Source organism: Myodes glareolus, chromosome 17 (genome assembly GCF_982192425.1).
Source record: "Myodes glareolus chromosome 17, mMyoGla1.1, whole genome shotgun sequence".
Lineage (NCBI taxonomy): Eukaryota > Metazoa > Chordata > Mammalia > Rodentia > Cricetidae > Myodes > Myodes glareolus.
Genome location: NC_142042.1, coordinates 13,288,662 through 13,308,392, shown reverse-complemented (window position 1 = coordinate 13,308,392; position 19,731 = coordinate 13,288,662). Strand labels below are relative to the sequence as shown.

General features: G+C 40.4%; 1 protein-coding gene across 1 annotated transcript in view; it reads left to right on the top strand.

Annotated features, from left to right (window-relative positions):
• The window catches only part of Col24a1 (collagen type XXIV alpha 1 chain), a 256,486-nt gene that overhangs the window by 50,012 nt on the left and 186,743 nt on the right, over positions 1–19,731 (top strand). The window contains exons 12-18 of the mRNA XM_087897474.1: positions 762–806; positions 12,102–12,155; positions 12,950–12,994; positions 15,805–15,858; positions 15,937–15,981; positions 16,217–16,270; positions 16,480–16,533. Coding sequence (XP_087753600.1) covers positions 762–806; positions 12,102–12,155; positions 12,950–12,994; positions 15,805–15,858; positions 15,937–15,981; positions 16,217–16,270; positions 16,480–16,533 — 351 coding nt within the window. The remainder of the gene's footprint in view (positions 1–761; positions 807–12,101; positions 12,156–12,949; positions 12,995–15,804; positions 15,859–15,936; positions 15,982–16,216; positions 16,271–16,479; positions 16,534–19,731) is intronic.

The window sequence follows — 19,731 nt, the reverse complement described above, 5'->3', positions numbered from 1 at the left end:
CACTCGGACTCAAAGTGGATTGAAATGGGGAAATGTTCAGAATAATGATGGGAATGGCACACGATTTACCAAATAGCTACACACACACACACTGTTGTGCAAACACTTCATACAAATTAACTCCTGATTGAGAAAGTAAAACATATACAGAACAAGTAACTCATCCCTGACCACATGCAGGAAGTAAGAATGCTTAGAACATGGCCACTGGGGCTCTGGGCACAAAGCCTGGGTACTTGACCCCACTGCTTCTCGCATAACCAGAAACCTGAAGCAAGGCTGGTGGCATCTTCACAAAAGATGATCTGGTGCAATGAGGGCATCCTCCTCTGTCTTGCTTCACTGAAATTGGTTCCACATAAAATTGGAAGCTGGCAGTGCAGGGACTTGATTAGCTTTGTTTATCTCCAAACAGAGAAAGAAGAGAAGACAGAGGAGGACGCACATCCTGTTTTAGCTGTAGAAAATAAGATGTTCCTGTTCTCCTGGCTGGCCATTATTGGTGGCATGCCTACTCCTCACAAATAACTATTATTACCAAGGAAGGGAAGGGCCCCATTTGAAAGCTTGGATGACATCAGGAATCTTTTGGGTGGAGATAATTGAATGTATTGTTAAATGAGTATGTTTAAGTTAAATGAATATATTGATGCTTTTCTGAATATTGCACTCATATCACCAATTGCTATTGGAGAAAAAGAGCTATGTTATTTAATGCATTCATTCAGCAACTACTTACTTTTGACTTTTCTGTATTCTAGGGCATTCCAGGGATCCGTGGGAAGAAGGGTCCGAAGGGAAGGCAGGTAACGTGGTCCGTCCTCCTTGTGGTCCAGTAGACTAGTGAGTTGGGATCTCGCCCACTTCTCCCTCCTTAGAATGTTCATGCCTCTGTGTTTGCTGTCATCCATCGATTTGTGCCATTTTAACGGTAAAGGAAGTGTAGGTGTGACATAGCTCTAAATGTCATACTTCTAGGCCTTTAGGTATAGCAGCAGAATAACGTGCTGCCTCTGTGGAGGGAAGGGACAATGCCAGAACGTATAGGAACAACTCAAGCCATGACAGAAACCCAGCTTCAACCTGCCCTTGATGAGTAGACACCTTAAGTTCCACACAGAGGCATCCAACCACTTGACACCATGACATTGTGTTGCCGTCTATTAAATTCTCACTGGAGAACCACAGAAGTAGCAAAAACATTGGAAAAAAATCTCTTAAAGAAGCTTGCAATTTTGTAATGGGCTGTATGGGTGAGGGGTAACCCCAAACGGTGGAATGATTACCCCTGAGTGACTTTCTTCTTGCATTTCTGACATTTTCAGATTTTTTTTTTAAAAAGGCAAGGAATGTGAATTTCACTAGATAATACAATAATTTCTGAGGAGAATATTTTGATATTGTCTGGGATTCAATTCCTAATAAACGAAGAAACTAGTCCAGGGAATTACCCTGGCTGAGCTAACAGAGCTACTTAGATACTTTTCCTCCATTTATGGTGTTTTCCTCAGCATCCTAAACTGGCTTTTAGGGTGACAGTCTGTGCTGTACTGTGGCTGTGAAGCGGACAAAGATTTTTTTATAATAGTTTGACTCAAAATTTTGTTATTTACGAAGACTATCTTAATGCCAGCAAAAATGGACCTATGTGTCTTGCAGTTATAATTTTTCTAAGGATCCAAATCTGTTGCAAGCACATGTATTTTAAAGTAACCGGACTCTGTGAATTTGGCAATATAAAAAATAGTCAAAGATCCCTATTATTACTTCATTTGCCATTTTTCTTGGCCTTCTCAAACTCTTATCTCAGATTTAATATTATTACCTTGGACAATTTTTTAAATCACCTATGGATAAAAAGCAGAAGTTATCTGGGATATCACCTATTTGTAATATTTAAATTATTTAAATAATTCAGCCTTCTGTCTGATCTTTGTAATATTCTTTGAAAATATATCAGGATAGATTCTAGTGTCAGTAAAGTTGGGAATGAGATGTCGAATCACATCTAAAAAAGATGAAGGATGAGAGGGAAGGAAACTGGAGCCAGGATGTTAAATAAAGAAAGAAAAGAAAAAAGGGCAGTAGCGTTAAGACTGAGTGCAGATGCGCTTTGTTATGGTTCTAGCAATTCCTGTTCTCTGTCCTCTACTCAGGCCACTTAAAAGAGGTATGATTTCTTTTTCATGCTTTGTGGCCAAAATGTGATAAAGTTGTTTGAACTCTTCACTTTGAAGACTTCAGTTTATTGAAAAAAAATCTATCAAACTGTCAAGAGATGTAAAATAAACTCAAATTTTGCTTGCCTGCATCTATAATGAGCTGCAGAGCTGATCTCATCTATAGGAGGAGCAAACACCATCACTCCATGTCATTTAAGGAATGTAAGCAGCATTTTAAGTGCTTTGTGTGCTGTATTATTTATTTACACTTCATTTACATGAGCATGATATTATGTTCTTTGCATTTTAATCCCCATCCACACATCCCAACAGAAGCATTCTTTATCATATTTCAAATTTCTAACCAAAATGTGAAGAGCTGCTGCTGTTAACGGACAATGGTCCAGTCTCATCAATTCCAGTCTTTCCCACTCTAGTCTTGGACTGTTCATTTTTCTATCTTGTTCCTGTCAGCTTGTTGCTAATAGAAAAACCAAGCAAAATCATTTAGCATAATATAGAATTTACCACGCTTAAAATGGTACAATATTCTTTATTAATTACTTTAAGCATTCAGAACCTTGAGATAAACCAGCAGACAATGGTTGGGATTGAACAAATGAAATATTTCCTAAGTCCTATCATATATGACTTGGATCATCACTAGTTTGAGTGATTATTATTTTTTATTTTATATGGATATTGACTCAACCTTGGCATCAGCCACATTCAAGAAAGTTCTAATTTCCTACTCCATAATGATAAAAATTATCCAGAGAGATTTATAGACAACTTTTGGTTGCTTACTCCTTAGAGAATTATAAAATTAGATAATGGGTTCTGTTTAATTCAAAGTGATAGTTAAAGGGGGCTGGAGAGATGGCCTTAGAAACACTGACTGCTCCTTCCAGAGCTCCTGCTTTTGATTCCCAGCACCCACATGGCAGTTCACAACTATCTGTATTCCCAGGGAATTCAACAGCCTCTTCTGGCCTTCGAGGGCACAGTACACATGTGATACACAGACATGCACGCATGTAAAAGTTCCATACTCATTATATCAAAGTAAATAAATAGTCTTAAAAACAGAGTTCAAGAAAGTGCAGGGAAATATAAAATGCAATGCCTTCTGGGAGCATTTATTTCTCTATTCTTTACTTCATAAAACCGACGAAGGGTTATTGCTTCAAAATGTAAGCATTTGTACAAGATTTAGCTCCTGAGAATTATATTTGAAAAACACCGAAGTCCATTTTTTTCTTAACTATTTTTTATAGTAGGAAACTGTTTGATACTGTAACTTGTCATATTTGTTATATGTATTCCTTCTTATTTTGACAGCATAGTGGCCTGGCCATATGAGCAGTTAGGATGAGAGACAGTTTAAGTACAGCAGACCTCAGGCAGGGTTCAAATGCCCCCTCCCCAAGTGAGCGACGTATGTATCATTATTTCTGAGCTTACATTTAGGAGGATGTTGTTACAAATCACATGTTTACGCTGCTGGCGAATGATCACTTACTTCCCTGAGTAAACACAAACCATGAAATTAGCTGCAGGGAGCCAACTTAGTGATGTCTGGCTCTTGGTTGTTGTTGTTTGATGAAATCATAGGTTGACGGGAGATGAATCTCCTCTAGACTTTCTAAATAGACAAGCGCCACTGAAATGAGCACATTTTAGGAAGGACGTGTTGTTTTGGTTATTCAAGAAATAATGACTTCACAACAGAGATAACTATCATTTAGCCTCATATTGTTTATTTTTAACTTAACATTTCTGTTAAATGTTACTTTTGCTCAAATCTTACTTCCTAGACACCACCTTCCGCCAAGGAAATAGTGTATGCAGTGTTCACATATTTAGTTGATATTTTCAACACAGTATTTCTTCAGTGTTTTTTAAAACCAAGTTTATTACTTTGAAATAAGATCATTGTTTTTGTTAGGAATTTGCTGTACTTCGGGGTCAAATAGTATTAAAATAGTTATTTTAGTAAATATAACAAGGCCTTGGGCTGTTGGTGCTTCCAGTTTGCTCTCCTTGCTGTCACAAGCTGTTCCTGATTTCGGGATGGGGGGGTGAGACTAATGCTAAGCTGTGCATTTAGTTAAAGACCTTGCATATTGCCAGCCGCATTTAGCCTCCCTTGTGCTACCTCGGGTTCTCAGAATTCAGCTGTTATAGTCCTTATCTTTTCCTCTCGTGTTCACATCTCATAATTAGATCAAAACTTGAAGACTAGAGGCTAGCCTCTAGAACTCAGAGTTCTATTAATAAAACTGCTATCTGAAGACTGACAAGCCAGGAGATGAGTCCTGTGCATGCGTTTGCACTCTGGGGTCTGAATCCAAGGAATGTTCGTTCTCCAGAGATCTCAGATGGGGGAAACATCAAACAAGGTGGCAGGAAATATTTCTGGGTCAGACTTTTAAAAGCCCCCCACAGTGCTGTTCTGTGACACACTTCACTGTATATAAGTAAGACACATTTTGGGACAGATCTGTGATGAATGGTATTCTTTAAAGGCTCAACGTAGCCATTGATTTGAAAAGTAGCAACGCTTAAGGAAAATAGTGAAAAGAAATAGTGAAGCTGGCAGGACTTGCATATGTTCGAGAGCCTCAGATTTCATGCATTATACTTAATTCCACATATTTTTTGGCGCAGTTCCCAAAGTTCATTTTGTAGGGCAGCAGTCGGGTGCTAATTCTAATGCTGCTTTTAGAAGAATTTGCGGGGCCACTGGCTCAATTTACCAACAGTAATGTTTATTTACTAAGCTGTGTGGTTTCAGCAATGTAAACCACAGCTGACTTTCCGTGACTAAAGACAAGTATGAAATAGGAGATAGCCTTTACTCTCCATAACACCCAGACAATAACCAGCAAAAAGAAAACAAATTTTAAAAAAGAAAGCACACACAGTGTTTTAGGCTGGGGAGTTGGCTCATTCATTAAGGGCTTTTCTTGCAAGCCTGAAGATCTGAGTTTGATCTCACAGTCCGTGAAAAATACATCTGCAGTTTCAGAGACGGTGAGGTGGGTGATGGAGACACAGGCCGCAGGTGTGGGAGCCCACTAGCCTGGCCTCTGGGATGCAGCTCCAAGCCAAAGAGAGACCCAGTCTCAAGCAAAAGCTAGAGGGCACCTGAGTGCCAAGGTTGTCCTCTGACCTCCACACATGTGCTACGGAGGCACACACCTGCATTTGCGTACACACATGCACACGTGCACATGCACATACTCAGTCACAGATGTTAAAATTATTTGAGATGTCTCGGACTTGAAGGGACTAGATTGCAAGTAATCAGATCACATTACATTTAAAGGTTGAGAGTGTGACCACACTGGGCTTTACTCCTGGGAAAAGAAATTGATACCTTTAAGGGATGTTTACTTTTCTATAGAAAAGGATCCCCCACCCCCACCCTCACCCCCGACCGCATCTCAAATAGCTTTCTCTTGGAGGAGTCTATTTAAAGTAAGCTATGTTTTGGCTTCTAACCCCAGGGTTAAGAGTTTCAGAGTAGAGGCGCTCTGCCGAGCGTCTGTCATTAGTGTCTATGTTTAGCCCACGGCAATCTTAAACACGTGGTGCACACTGTCCTCTCAGCTGTGCACGCTCTGGAGAAGTACACAGACTATTTACTCTGCTTCGGGAAAAATCGTAGTTCATTGGGCCGTAAAGGAAACGCTGAGGTGCTTTGATAGATTACCATTAATTTTCCACAGATTACTTCCTCGTGAAGGAAAAGGTTATCTATTTCCTGGTTTCTACTCTATGAAGTCATCTATTGTAGCTATCTTTGGTTAACTTCTGCATGATGAGTTTGTAGAATAATTCAGACTCCAGGACGTTGAGTTTGCTTTACCCACAGGGTTGGGAAAGGAACACCCACTGCTCCTTTGGAGAAAATCCAGACAGGGCGTGATTTCACAGGGAGGTGACGCCAGCAGGTGGAGAGTCAGCTGGGTGGTTATGTCCAGGGCTGATAACAGATGGAAAACGCAGAGGCTGATAGCTCATCAAAATAAGAAGGTTAAGTGGCATGTGGCAGGCAGGGCAATGTTTGGGGCTACATTTTCTTTGAGGGAAAACAGCAAGAGTGGCAGATGCTGTGTTCCAAGTATTTTTTGAGATGAAGAGAAGGACACTGGCAGTTCTCAGAATAGGAGCGTGAAGTGATGACCATTCTTTGAGAACAAGACAGAAAGGACTCCGAAAATGGAGGCATGAGCTATCAAAGCCTGCCTGGAACGACTCGAAGTCCCATTGAAGACTATTGTCAGTCCACCTGAGGTGCCAGGCTTCACCTTTGACCTGTGGATCCAATTGTCCTAGCTGTGTAGAAAAGGAGGCTGTGGAACATGGGTATCACAAAGATGGCCACACTGCAGCCTTGACCTGTGGTGATTTTTCCCTCCATCAAGGACTTTTAAATGCTGGAAATAGGGATGTGTGTGTGTGTGTGTGTGTGTGTGTGTGTGTGTGTGTGTGTGTGTAGGATGCACAGAAGTAAACTCTGCAGTTTGCTTCCTCTTTCTGATTCTAGAGAAATTATTCTGATCTCTCCCTGTTTCATCTTAGAAAGATATACATGTCTATGCACTGGTTTGCCAGCTTAGTGTATCTTTATCTATACAATTTATTATTACCATATTTTACTATCACTATTTAGTAATAATTTTATTTATTTCTACTTTAAGTTGGATATATATTTAAACCTTATGCTAGAAATAAAAAGTGTATTATGTAGAAGATTTATGTTTTCTTTTTAAATCCTGTAATGAGTAGTCATTATAACCATTCGATGACTATTTTTCTTATTCTATATATATTATTTTTGTGATTTCTTCGTAGAACTGGGAAAATAATCCTTTTATTGAACACGCTCTGAGAGAAGTTTTTCCTTGTTTACACGCATCTAAACACACGACAGGTATCTGTGAGTGAGCTAAACTCTATGAATGCCACCTGTACATTCAAACAGAAGTGACATTTCGTGTTTGAAAATGTCCATGTTTGATAACAGTATCAGTGTTAGACTCGGGCAAAAGAGAAACGTATTCTCTGAGCTTTAGGAGGCTCTGCAGATCATAAACAAACACAGCAGATGTGTAGGAAAGGCAGCTGGCTGGCATGCCTTTCAGGATTCGGTGCCTCGTCCTACCGTGGCATGCCCTATTATTTTAGACACCACTGTTGTTACCGTTGTTATCCATGCTATATGAGAAATAACTCCAAGTAGATGTTCTTAATCAATAATAAATATATGTTGGTATAGTTTCCTTAGTCAGGAACTTCAAAATGGATTGTCTGAGTTGTCTAATTCATGAGCCTAAAGTTAAGGTTGGGTAGGGGTGTCATAGTCATTTAAGGCTTGACTGGGATGACAGGATCCACCTTTCAGGTAGTTTTCTTACAGACTGTCTAGGTAGATGCTCATTGGTAGTGGGAGATCTGACTTCCCTAAGGCTCTTTGGGAGTCTTAATGTTGAGTTCTTCTTCTCCTGAGACAGGAGACAATGAGCGCCAAGTAGAGAGGCCGCAGCATCTTCATTAGGACAGCTTCCTGTTTCCTGCGGGTGCTCAACGTCAGCCATGGTTGGACATGGAGGGGGCCTGGACAAGAGCAGGAAGAGCAAGTGTCAAAGAACACTGAGGTCCACTGGGACTGGCTGTCACAACCTAATATCATGTGGGCCTCAGAGACACTCTGAGCACGTCCTCTGTGAAATCCTGGAAGGCCTGAAGGTGACACTGATGTTGTGGACATAAATGGATTAAAATTATCATGAGGATTTGGTCATACAGAAGAAAAACAGAAAAGAGAAATGTTCAACTAATTGTGTAATTGAGCAGACTGGACTTTTGCACATTGAAATTGTGGTTATTAATAATTGAAAGCTTATGTTGGCTGGTTCCCATCTGTACTCTAATTTTTAATCCCATGAGTCATAAAATTAAAGTAATAGTAGCGATAAATATTCTTACAAATTCACAAAAATTTAGAATCTAGCAGAACCAGATATTTTAAACCTGGATTTACATAGATACTACATGCAAATTGTCTTCAGAATTTTATCATTTACCCTCTCCATTGGAAAAGAGATGAACACGAAATGCTAGTGTGATAAAACGTTAAGGATACAAATTTCATAATTTCATAAGATTAAGGCAAAACTGTTAAAGGTAGACAAAGTTTTGACCTGTTTACTTTTGATGTTCACTGACTTGAACAAGCCCTAAAACGGCGGCAGAAAACCCTCAAGCCTGTGATAGGCTTGCGACTCTAGAAATAGTGAGCAGACTTCGTGACCCGTAACAAAGCGCACGAGTGAGGCGTTACCATCTCTACAGACAGGTTAGACTGGTAATTTTATTAGTTTACTATTTCTGTTGCTGCAAGTATGGCCGACTGAATGTCATTGTGGGGATCCAGGCTCTGCTTAGCAGAATCCTGTGTTCACACCATCAGGTAGCGTTTAAGATGCCACTGGGGCGATTCTCACCTGGAAGCAAGACTGGCTGAAAGTCTGATCCAAGCTCATCCCAGTTCTGAGAAGAAGTTATTCTGTGGAGCTAGAGGATCAAGGCCTCTGGGCTCTTAGTGGCTTTGGGGCACAGGCCACCATCAGGTTCTATAGGCTCTCAGCTTCTCGAGGTCAGCCACAACTGTGAGATTCTCCACCAGAGTTAACTCATCAATCTGGTCAGGGATATATCTCTTTTTATGATATTAAGAGCGTTCCATAGGTTGTGTATTATAATTATGCAGTTATATCCGCCACTGTTGCTATATGCTGTCATCAAACGCTGTCTGGATAACATGTGCTGAGATCTGCTCTTCTCAATCTCCCAGTTTTTACACGGGTGTTGGGAATCTGAACCCTGATCCTTTTGCTTTGCATCAAGCACTTCATTGACTGAGCCATGTCTGGAGTCCTAATTCTCTGTTTTCAGGACAGCTTATTGAAATATAATTCACATAACACAAAATTCACTCCTTTAAATTTGATATATAATTTGATAGGTTTTGGTGCATTTAGAGTTGGGCGTTCATTGTGCTTTCTAGTTTTAGGACATTTTCAGCAACCCCTCCCAAGGCAACCCAATGCTCCGAAGCACATCTGTTCCTCCTTTCACGTCCACATCCCCACTTGGTATCTCTGAATTAGCCGGCTCTGGACATTTTACATAAAGAGAACCACCTACTATGTCCCACTTCCCTAATTATCTCCCTGAGGAAAAACATCAATCATCTCTGATTTATCAAATTCATGGCAATATTTTCCTCTTTTGTTTTCACTACCTGACTGTCATAAATACTTTCAAATATAATGCGTTTGCTCATTGTACTGGCTAGTTTTATATCAGTTTGACACAAGCTGGAGTCATCAGAAAGGAAGGATCTTCAGTTGAGAAAATGCTTCCATAAGATCCAGCTGTAATGATCAGTGGGGGAGGAGGAGGGCCCAGATCGATGTGGGTGGGGTCATCCCTGGCCGGGTGGTCCTGAGTTCTATAAGATGGCTGGCTGAGCAAGCCATTAACAGAAGCCAATAAGCATCATTCCTCCAGGGCTTGGGCGCCAACTCCTGCCCCCAGGTTCCTGTGCTCACTGCTTTTGATAATGAAGTGTTTTATGGAACTATGAGTGAAACAAACCTTTTCCTACCTAAGTTGCTTTTGGTACAGTGTTTCATCACAACAGTAGTAATCCTGACTAAACGCTCATGCTGAACTTGGGGATATATTGCAGAGTTACAAACGTTTTGACGTCAGTTTGATCTCCCAGAACAGTGAAAACAGGATCATTACTTGAACTTCCACTGATACTAAAGAAATGTAGTTACACTATGTTCAACTACACAGCTGTTGATTTTATCCTCTAATTAAGAATAGCTGGGGGTTTTTTTGTGGAAGTTAGCTGTGTTTTAGGGGCATCGTCTATTTCTTTTTCTGCTGTAAAACTATCTTCACATAGGTACTGGGGAAGCCAATGATTTGAAGCATTCTTTTAAATAGAATATATAATGCTGACTTGCCCAAATCAGTAAGTTATGAGTCTAGTTGTACTTTCATTTTGTTTGACATGAATTTCAAAATGAATACATCTAAGTATTGTGATGGTAAACAGTATAACCTGTCTTTGCCAAATAGTCTTTATAAAATAGGAACCTTAGGGATGGTGGTATTATGGATCAGTGCGTAGAAGCATGCTTTGTGCAAGCCCAGTGACCTGAGTTTGATTCCTGGACCCCACATGAAGACAGAAGGAGGGCACCAATTCTGCAGACAGGTCCTCTGCCCACCATACATGCACCATGGCATGTATGCTCCACTCATACTATAGAAACACAATACATGTTCAGACCCAAATAATGTTGAGGATCATAGTGATGATAAAGAAAACTTTCGAAAGGTGCATTTTAAAGTTCAGAAGAATTAATGGTACATCATTATAGAAAAGCCTTCATATATAGTAGTCAGTAAGTAAGTGTCTGGGTATTGAGTTATTCTCTGATCGAGTTCATGGTGGGAGAGTTTGTTGCCTTGCCACCCCTCCATGTTTGATCATGTGGCATTCCCAGGAGACAGCTCACACTGTAAACACCTTTCCTATGCACCATTCAGGTGTGTTGCTCCTTCCCTTGTAAAATCATACTTAAAAGACTGAGCTTTCATATTTTATTCTGCAATAATGATCTATTAGATTTAGCATTGTGAAAAGATTCTGAAATTAAGACTACCTTGATTTGCAGCCTAACCATGAGCCAAGAACTTACCTTCCCTGTACTTTAATTTCTTTAGATCAAAGCGAAAACATTAGGATCCATGAAATACACCTGTTCTAAAGATTAAGTATACATAAATTACACTGTGCCTAAAGCCCATGATATGGAAAGTGCTTGCTCATTGTCATCTCTGGTTTAGGGCCAGGGACCACAAGGGACAGCAAAGGTAGCTGATGAATTATTCACTCTTGCTTATGTTCCCTCTCATTCAGTGACTAGGTAGTGGCAAAAATTCTATCTTCTTTGTATATTATGAAGTATATGAAATAATGTTTATTAAAATATAGAAATGTGCTGTTTTTAAAAATCATTGAAATTTAACCCAAAGACTGAATACAGATAAGGGTTTAAGAAATTGATGTTCTTCCTGTTTTATTGTGTGTGTGTGTGCATGTGTGTGTGTGTGTGTGTGTGTGTGTGTGTGTGTGCTCACACATGTGCACTCACATATATGGAAGCGAGCAAGAGGTATCATTCTCAATGGCCATCTGCCTTGGTTTGATTTTGTTGTTTGAGACAGGATTGCACACTGACCTGGAGTTCACCAGCTTAGCTAGGCTAGCTATCCAGGGAGCCATGGGAGTCTGCCAATCTCTGCCTCCCCAGCACCACTGCACCACTGCACCACCGTGCCATGGCTTTTTCACATGGATTGACGTAGCATGCATCCTGTCCAAACATAGTTTCTTTTTCAAAATTCTTGACCTTGGCACTCTGCACCCATGTTACAGTTATTTAGCTTGATCTTCTGTGAGACCCCAGCAGTGGGAACAGAGCCTGTCTCCAACTTTTTTACCGACTTTGGACCTAGTCCTCGTACTGGGTCACTATGCCCAGCCTCAATACATGGGAAAATGCTTACTCTTACTGCAGTTTGATATGCCATGCTTTGTTGATACCCTTGGGAGACCTGCCCTTTCCTGAACAGAAATGGAGGCAGAGTGGCCTGGGGGAAGGGAACAAAGGTGGGTGAAAAAACTGGAAGGAGAGGAGGGAGGGAAAACTGGCGGGACATACAATAAATAAAAGAAAAAAGTTATAATGCAGAAAGGAAAAAAAAAGAAAAAGAAAAGAAACTAGTGAGACGAGCCCTCTGTATATTTCAGCTTTGATGGTGGCATTCTTCCTTTCTCTGCAGGGTTTCCCGGGTGACTTGGGAGACAGGGGCCCTGCTGGTCTGGATGGCAGCCCTGTAAGTACCTTGTGATGGGTCCAGCCTGACATTCGAGCATCACTCGCGCTCTGTAGCAAGTGCATGTGCATCCTTGTGAACATGTTTACAAACAGCACAGCTGCACAGTTTCCATGTCTCTGTGCACACTCTAGTCTGCCAGTTCTCAATATGAGAAATAACCCCAAATTGTTTGAAAAAACCTCCACCGTGGCAGGTAGTCATTAAAATGAATCACTTTAGCCATGTTTGGGTAAGTTGGATAAATATGACTGGGACACTGACCTTCATACGTGAAGACTCTAACCATGATGCACAATTATGCACAGAGGTCTTCTACTTGGGGTCATTCATGTGTCACTGTTCAGACTGGAAAACATTCCACAATGTTTTCATGATGACACATCACATTATGATTTTTATGATAATGAAGTAAGGTATTATGTATGTTTTAACATAAAAATAAAGGTAGAGAGCTAAAGCAATGTTTTCTAGCCATCTGAAGAAACTCTTCTAAACTCTATATCCTGACCACCTGTCTTTTCATGCAATATACAGATCAGTATTTCTGTAATGTTGATTATTGATTGCATCTTCCTCTTTTATGAAGTATTTAGAAGACATAGAGAATCATATGCCCTAACCTAGAGGGCGGTTCTAATATCACAAAACATGTTTGTAAGAATAAAGTAATTTATGCTTTTCGATGGAAGTTAATTTTGACATTGCTTCCTGGAAATGTGGCATCGTTTCAGAAAACCCCTCAGCAGATTGGAATCATAATGGATGCACTTTCTACTTTTCTTCCATAATAGGGGCTTGTAGGCAGCACTGGGCCTCCTGGATTTCCTGGAATTAGAGTGAGTATCACTAAATGTCCTTCCTATGAAGTGGTTCATTTAAATTGCTAGATGTGCTTTAAAAGCTTAATCAAATGAGTTTTCATATCATTGATGTATGAACCAGCTTAAACATGTTTCTCAAACAGACAGGAAAATTAGACTAGTAGAATGAATCAAAAAGGTAACTGTTGCTTTTGTGGGAAGCTAAAACGGTTTTATTCTATCATCGATTAATGTATGTATACATGGATAAATTTGTAGCTGTCTTGCTAAAGGACATTAGCAGGACTCAGTTTCTTCCAAAATATAAGCTATCGAAGCTACTTACTGTGGGAGTCATCTTTACTACTCAGTTGAGGAGCAACAGATGCTAATTTCCCTACCACTTGTGGTTTCCCAGGCTGTTGGTCACCATAGTTTGATTTCCTAACTACTCTAGTGCTATGCTCACCTATGAGTACGGCAGGCATGGTTGAAAAAGCCCAGGACTCAGTCCTTTCCATAATGCAGTCATGTGAGCTCTTCTGAATTGGCTGCTGGCTCCTTTGTCTAACATAATGGAGACGTGCTTTTGGTGCCTTCTTTCTTTGAATCAGAAGTTCTCTGCTGTTTATAGCTCTATGGACTCTTCTTTCTTTCCCTCTGGTGCACAAGCCCAGGCACCCTCAACTCTGTTCCCACGCATCTTCTGTCTGTTCCACATCCCCCCCAGAGGGGTCTCGGGTGGCAAAGGCCCTGTGGATTCCTCTGATGAGCTGAAACTCTCCAAAAGTCGTCATGCATTACTGTTTAGAAGACTGCAGTTGTTCAGGACAAGAATTTGATGTACGATTTCTGGTGTGCCAGTATCATGATCCTGCAGTTGGTCCCCCATTTTCACCACATGCTCTTCTGCTTTAGCGAGTTCTTCATAGCATTTTCCCCAATATCTCCTGGTCCTAGTGATGTTTCTTCTAGAGTCACAAAAAAAGTAGTAAGGTAAGATATCATGCCTTCAAAACATACTCAGCTCAAAATGCCAGATTAAGCATCTTGAGACAAATTTAAGACAAAATTTGAGAAAACTATATTGTCTGTGGAAAAACTGGCACAAAGCATGTCTTTTTGTTTGTAAAATGTCTCTCCACCATTCGATAATTTCGGAACAATTCCCAAACACAGAAATTTATTGTGTTTTTAAAACTAGGATAAGCTTTAAAGCTATGAACTTTGAATAAACTAGCCACTGCAGTCGCATGAACGATGGTTTCCTATTGGCAAAGTTGGGATGGCGAGCAGTGATATATTACCCTTGGATATTTGCGAAGCTGGAAAGCATTACCTTTGCTGCTCACAGTCCCGTACATTTCAGGATTAAACACGTTGGGAATAATTTGTCTCCGATGTACTTCGCAAACCCTAAGGCTCTTCCAAAAGTACCAGTGTCAAGTTTTCCATTCTGACATCTGTATCATACAAATGTAGGCTACTGTCCGTGCAGTAAGGAAATGTTGGAAACTAGAACTCTAGAAATTGCCATATAAAATAAAAATATATTTTAAAGTTAATTCCTTCAGTATCCACTCTACATTTGATATTGAGACTATTACATCACATTTATTAGGTTGAGTCTGGGATGGGTGGAGAATGGTCAGCTAGTTACTGGTTGAGAGACTCGGGGAGACTTATGCTAAAGGCGTTTGGTACTGGTCACTGTATTTTCAAAGACTCAGAACTTGTCATGCAGAAGAGCATGGCCAGGAGGTGGAGTGCACATCCTGACTGAGTGCAGGATATAGAGGAGGAAGAGGAAAAAGAGGAAGTGGGTAAATACAGAAGGGAATCTGGACGTCTGGTAGATATCTAAAAGAAAAGGCCATAATACTGGCTCAATAGTTTGAATTGTAGCTAAATTGAGTGACATTTTCAGAAACAGAAGTTTTTTGTTTGGTTGTTGTTTTACTGTTAGAGACATGGTTTCTCTGGATGAGAGCCCTGTCATCTAACAAGCTCCCTGTGAAACCAAGGCTGGCCAGACTCCTGAGTGCTGGGGTTACGGGCTCAGCCACTACACCTAGCCTTGAACTTTTGTTCTCTGTTGATTTAGAGCTGTCCTCTCCCTATGTTGCTATGCTGCCCAGCCTACCTTGAATTCTCCAATTCTCTAGCCTCATCCTTCAGAGTATCTAGCTAGAGGTGTAGGCATGTGATAGCCGTGGCCACATAGACAACATTCTTACCATGTGGACACTTTTGTCAGAGATTGAACCAAAGTGGTTAGTGGGATGGGGAATAACAAGGAAGCCAGGAGAGCTGATGAGACAGAAGTTGGGTCACAACCTCAGACACCTATCCTCTCCTGCCCAGATATTGGTCATTTTGCTCTTTATTAAACCAACCAAACAGATGGTGCCTTAGGCAGAAGAGGTAAAGCAGAGACACATCTTCACAGTGTACAAAAAGATCATCCCCCAACAGCTAACTCATGAATAAAATAGAAAGCTAAGGTGATTGATTAGTATATTTGACTATTGGAGGGGAACTTGGCACTGAAATATTTCTACAAGCTGTTACCCATCTGAAAATACTGCCAAGTGGATGGCACGGGCAGAAAGTATATAGAGCTCAGAGTATGGAAGGGTCTGATTAGAGCAGACTTGGGTAGAATCAGGAGGCATCAAAAGAAACACAAGCTGCTTAGAGTTTTAAGAGTTGAATATTGTTTTAAAACAGAAGGAAAGTTGCTGAAGTGGGCAAAATGCTTTCATTTCATCAACTTCTTTAGCTGTACCATGCCCTCTTTCTAGCTCTAATGAGCGCTTAATGATACCTTTCTTACCTTTTCTCAGGGAAGCATTGGTCCTGCAGGACCCATTGGACCCCCAGGAGCTCCTGGCCCAATGGTATGGCTCTATTTGCTTACTGATACTTCTCTTTAATTTATCCACGATGTCACAAAATATCACCCTTTGTATTTTTAGGGCCTTTCAGGAAATAGAGGACCACCTGGAATCAAAGGTGATAAGGTGATTTCAATATTAACATTATCACAGAGATAATTCCTCACCCCAGTTGGTCACTTTGTTCATGTCAACAGAAATTATTAGATATTTTGGTTTTATTTAGAGGGTCTAATTTCTATTTTATTAGTTTTCTAAGAAGTAGGGAAACCCATAGAGCTTCTTCTATAATGAATATGTGCCTTCCTGTGTAGTTACCATGTGTATAATGCATTGTCTTTCTGTGATACTGTGCTTCTAGGGCGAGCAAGGCATGACGGGAGAGCCAGGAGAACCTGGGTATCCTGGAGACAAGGTACCTTTCATAGCACTCACTTGTTAAAAATGAAGAACTAAAAACATTGATTCAAAGAAAAGGAGTACTTATTACTTCAGCCACGCACTTTTAAGGATATGATATCAATCTGATTTTTAATTCTAATATATACCCATCAATATGTTTAGAAGTGTACAAGTAGAAAGCTTTCTTTAATATAATATTTCCCCCCTAATTTCTTCTCTTAGGGCACTATCGGGTCACCAGGACCTCCAGGGATAAGAGGAAAGTCGGGACCTTCAGTAGGTTTGAACCTTCGCTTTGTTTCCTGTGATAAGCAGAGTCTTGGTGCTTAATGGTGTTAGAAGAATCTAGAATGTGAGGTAGATGCCTACCAGCCCTACGTTTTCTCTTCTGGGTCCTAGAGGATCGCTGGCCCACAGGTTTTCAGCACAACTTCCATAGCATGACTCCTACCCTAGGTCAACGACAGAGTCATAAAGACAATGAAGAAAATTTAGGTAAAAAATAGACCTCTGAATGTTTAAATTGATAATGGTCTTATCTAAGCCTAATTCTTTATGAAGTGCCAGGTAGTGCTATAAGGGTTATATATCTGATTCAATAGTCACAACAATCCTATGAAGTTGGCACTATTTATTTTATAGGTGAAAGATATTCTACAGTTCCAGGACAGTCAAAGCTACACAGAGAAATCCTATCTCAAGAAATAAAAAATAAAAATACAAGTTAATGTTGTTTATAGCCATAAATAGATAGAAAAGTGGTTATAGAATTAAATACACAATAAAGTATTAAAATGATGTTTTCCTGAGCACTTTATGGTGCTCCCTCTAATCCTACCCCTTCTCTCAGGAAGCAGAGTTACTCTTCAGAACCTCACATAATTCATCCAGCATTTTGTGAATATTTCTCAGGAATTACTTAATCCAAAAAATATTTTGGGGTGTTTGTCCAATGACATGCCAACAGATGACCTATTTTCATTTTCATTAATCTAATCAACCGTGGGCTCAAGGCTCCTTCTCTGGAGTTGAATCTCAAAAGCTCTACAGCCCACAACAGGGCAGGGGAGTCAGTCAAGAAGACAGCTAATGAATTGAAGGAACCAGAACTGAGCAACAGGGACTTTCTGGTGTCTGAGGTGATTGGGAAAGAAGGCTAGAGCCTTTCTTTTTCTTCCTTGTTTATATTTTGAAGGGTTTTCAAAATCCTTTGAGAGAAGCCAGTTATCTGAGATACTAATAAATAAACCCAATACTATTCTCCATGCCCTACAGTTCGTATTGCCAGAACACTAGGAGCAAATTCAGGCTCACGTTAGCCTAATCACTGTTGAGTTACTCAACCTCTGACCCAGTTCATTTCATAGTATGCTTGTAGCAGCAGAAATGAGTAATGAGACTAAGAGATAACAGCATGGGTTTAACACCCAGCTCTGACGTTTGATCTTCTATGACCTTGGGTAGCTAATAATCACAATAGCCAATTTCGTGTGTTTAAGATGAAAGTCAGATTATTTTAGTGCTTGTGAGTATTTTTCTAGTTTAGTGAGACTTTGCTGTGGGTTGCCACTATGTCTGAGATCTAAACGAAGAGAAGATTATTTTATATTTGACATGCTAACCTAATTATTTGTTCATAAAAGAAGTCACAACAAATGCTAATCAAAGTTACATACGGTAAGGGATGAAAATTTTCTGAATGGGTTTTACGGACTCATTGTTCACCTGTGTATACTAATTCACCTGTATATTCTAATATAATAATTTAATGTCAGTGGGAATTCCATGAGCAGAGAGATGGCTGATCTTTTGTAGTTTTGCCAAACTTTGAAACTGTATGCTTTGAGCTCAAGACAGTTTTGACTCTCGGTTGATTTTTAACAATGGCTGGGGATATGACTGAGCAAGTAAAGTATTGGCTGTGCAACCTGAGGGCCTAAGCTCAAGCTCAGCAATGGTGCACGTGTGCTGTGACCCCAGTGGGGGAGGCCGAGAAAGATGTTGCTGGGGCATGTTTGCCAACCAGCTGAGCTTAAGTAGTCAGCAAGACCCAGGACCCAATGAGGGACCCTGTCATAAAAGATAAGGTGGCTGATGCCTCAGAATGACACCCAAGATTGATCTCTGGCCCGCACACGCACACACACACACACACATGTGCACATACTCACTCATGCACACACATGCGTGCACATACAGTCTTGCACACACGTGCATACCCACATGAACACACACATAAAATATATTAGTGAAAGAACATTTTCTTTGGTGCCTAAACTCCTTTGTATCCTACTAATACCAAGATATTTGACCTGAAAACCTTCTCCAGTAAAGATACGAAATTCTTATTTTATGATAAATTATGAATCAACCTACTTCTTAAGAGCCACATGTGGTTATACAAGTTTATGCCTACCTAGCAGCTTTGTCTACTGCTGTGGCAGGAATGACTCCTGAGGGTGTCTTCCTCGGTCCTAGCTTTAGTTTTCTGTCATCTTTGATTTTACTGGTTGCTATGGTTGCTTCCAAGTAGATCTGTGTTATAACATGAAAGAATATTTTCCAGATGTAGGCACGGCCTGATGGGGAAGGTGTGAGCCTTCTGGAACAGGGAGGGCTTTGTTCGGCAAGTTCAGAAATCAGGGAAAGCTACCCCTCTGGAAGGGTCAGGAGCTCTCCTCACCCGAGTGAGAGAAAGCCAAGACTATTGTGTTCTTAGCAGTTGTGTGTGCGTGTGTGTGTGTGTGTGTGTGTGTGTGTGTGTGTGTGTGTGTGGAGAGAGAGAGAGAGAGAGAAAGAGAGAGAGAGAGAGAGAGAGAGAGAGAGAGAGAGAGAGGACAACTCCTAAGAGTCTGCTTTTTTTGTCTACCAAGGATTCCCCAACAAGTGATTTCCTAGCATTGAACTTAGGCTACAAAGCATGGGGGCAAATGCTTTGGCCACTGGACCATCTTGATGGCCCTTACTATTTCTGTGCCAGAAGTTTCCTTATTTATAGAAATTCACTTAGCACTGCTCCATTCTGTAAGCGACTTGAAAATTCTTCATAAAATGTTTCATAAAGGAAAAATTGGCATCCATAGAAAGATGGTAACTTAAGTTTTGTAAAACAAATAATTATCATGAGAGAGTTATAAAATTGCTCCACAATTTATTTTCTTTTAACATTTACTTGCCAATTAAATCAAAGGCCTGTGGATAAGCTATTTTTTTTTCTTGGATACTTCTAGTTTGCGTTCTAATCGGTTTTTGCCACTAGAGGGCCCCAGTGAGACTCACCCCATCCCTCTAACGGAGTGCTGATTCCTTTTAGATTTAAGATGCCCTCATGGGCTGATTCAGATGGTTTACAAATTTCTTTCTGCCTTTTGAAAATGGGCCTTTGCCCAGACTGTCTAGATTCTAGTGTGGTAGCTGTTCTGAACCCTCCCTCTTATGTCGGATATCTTCGCACTGCAAAGAAAGCCAGTCAAG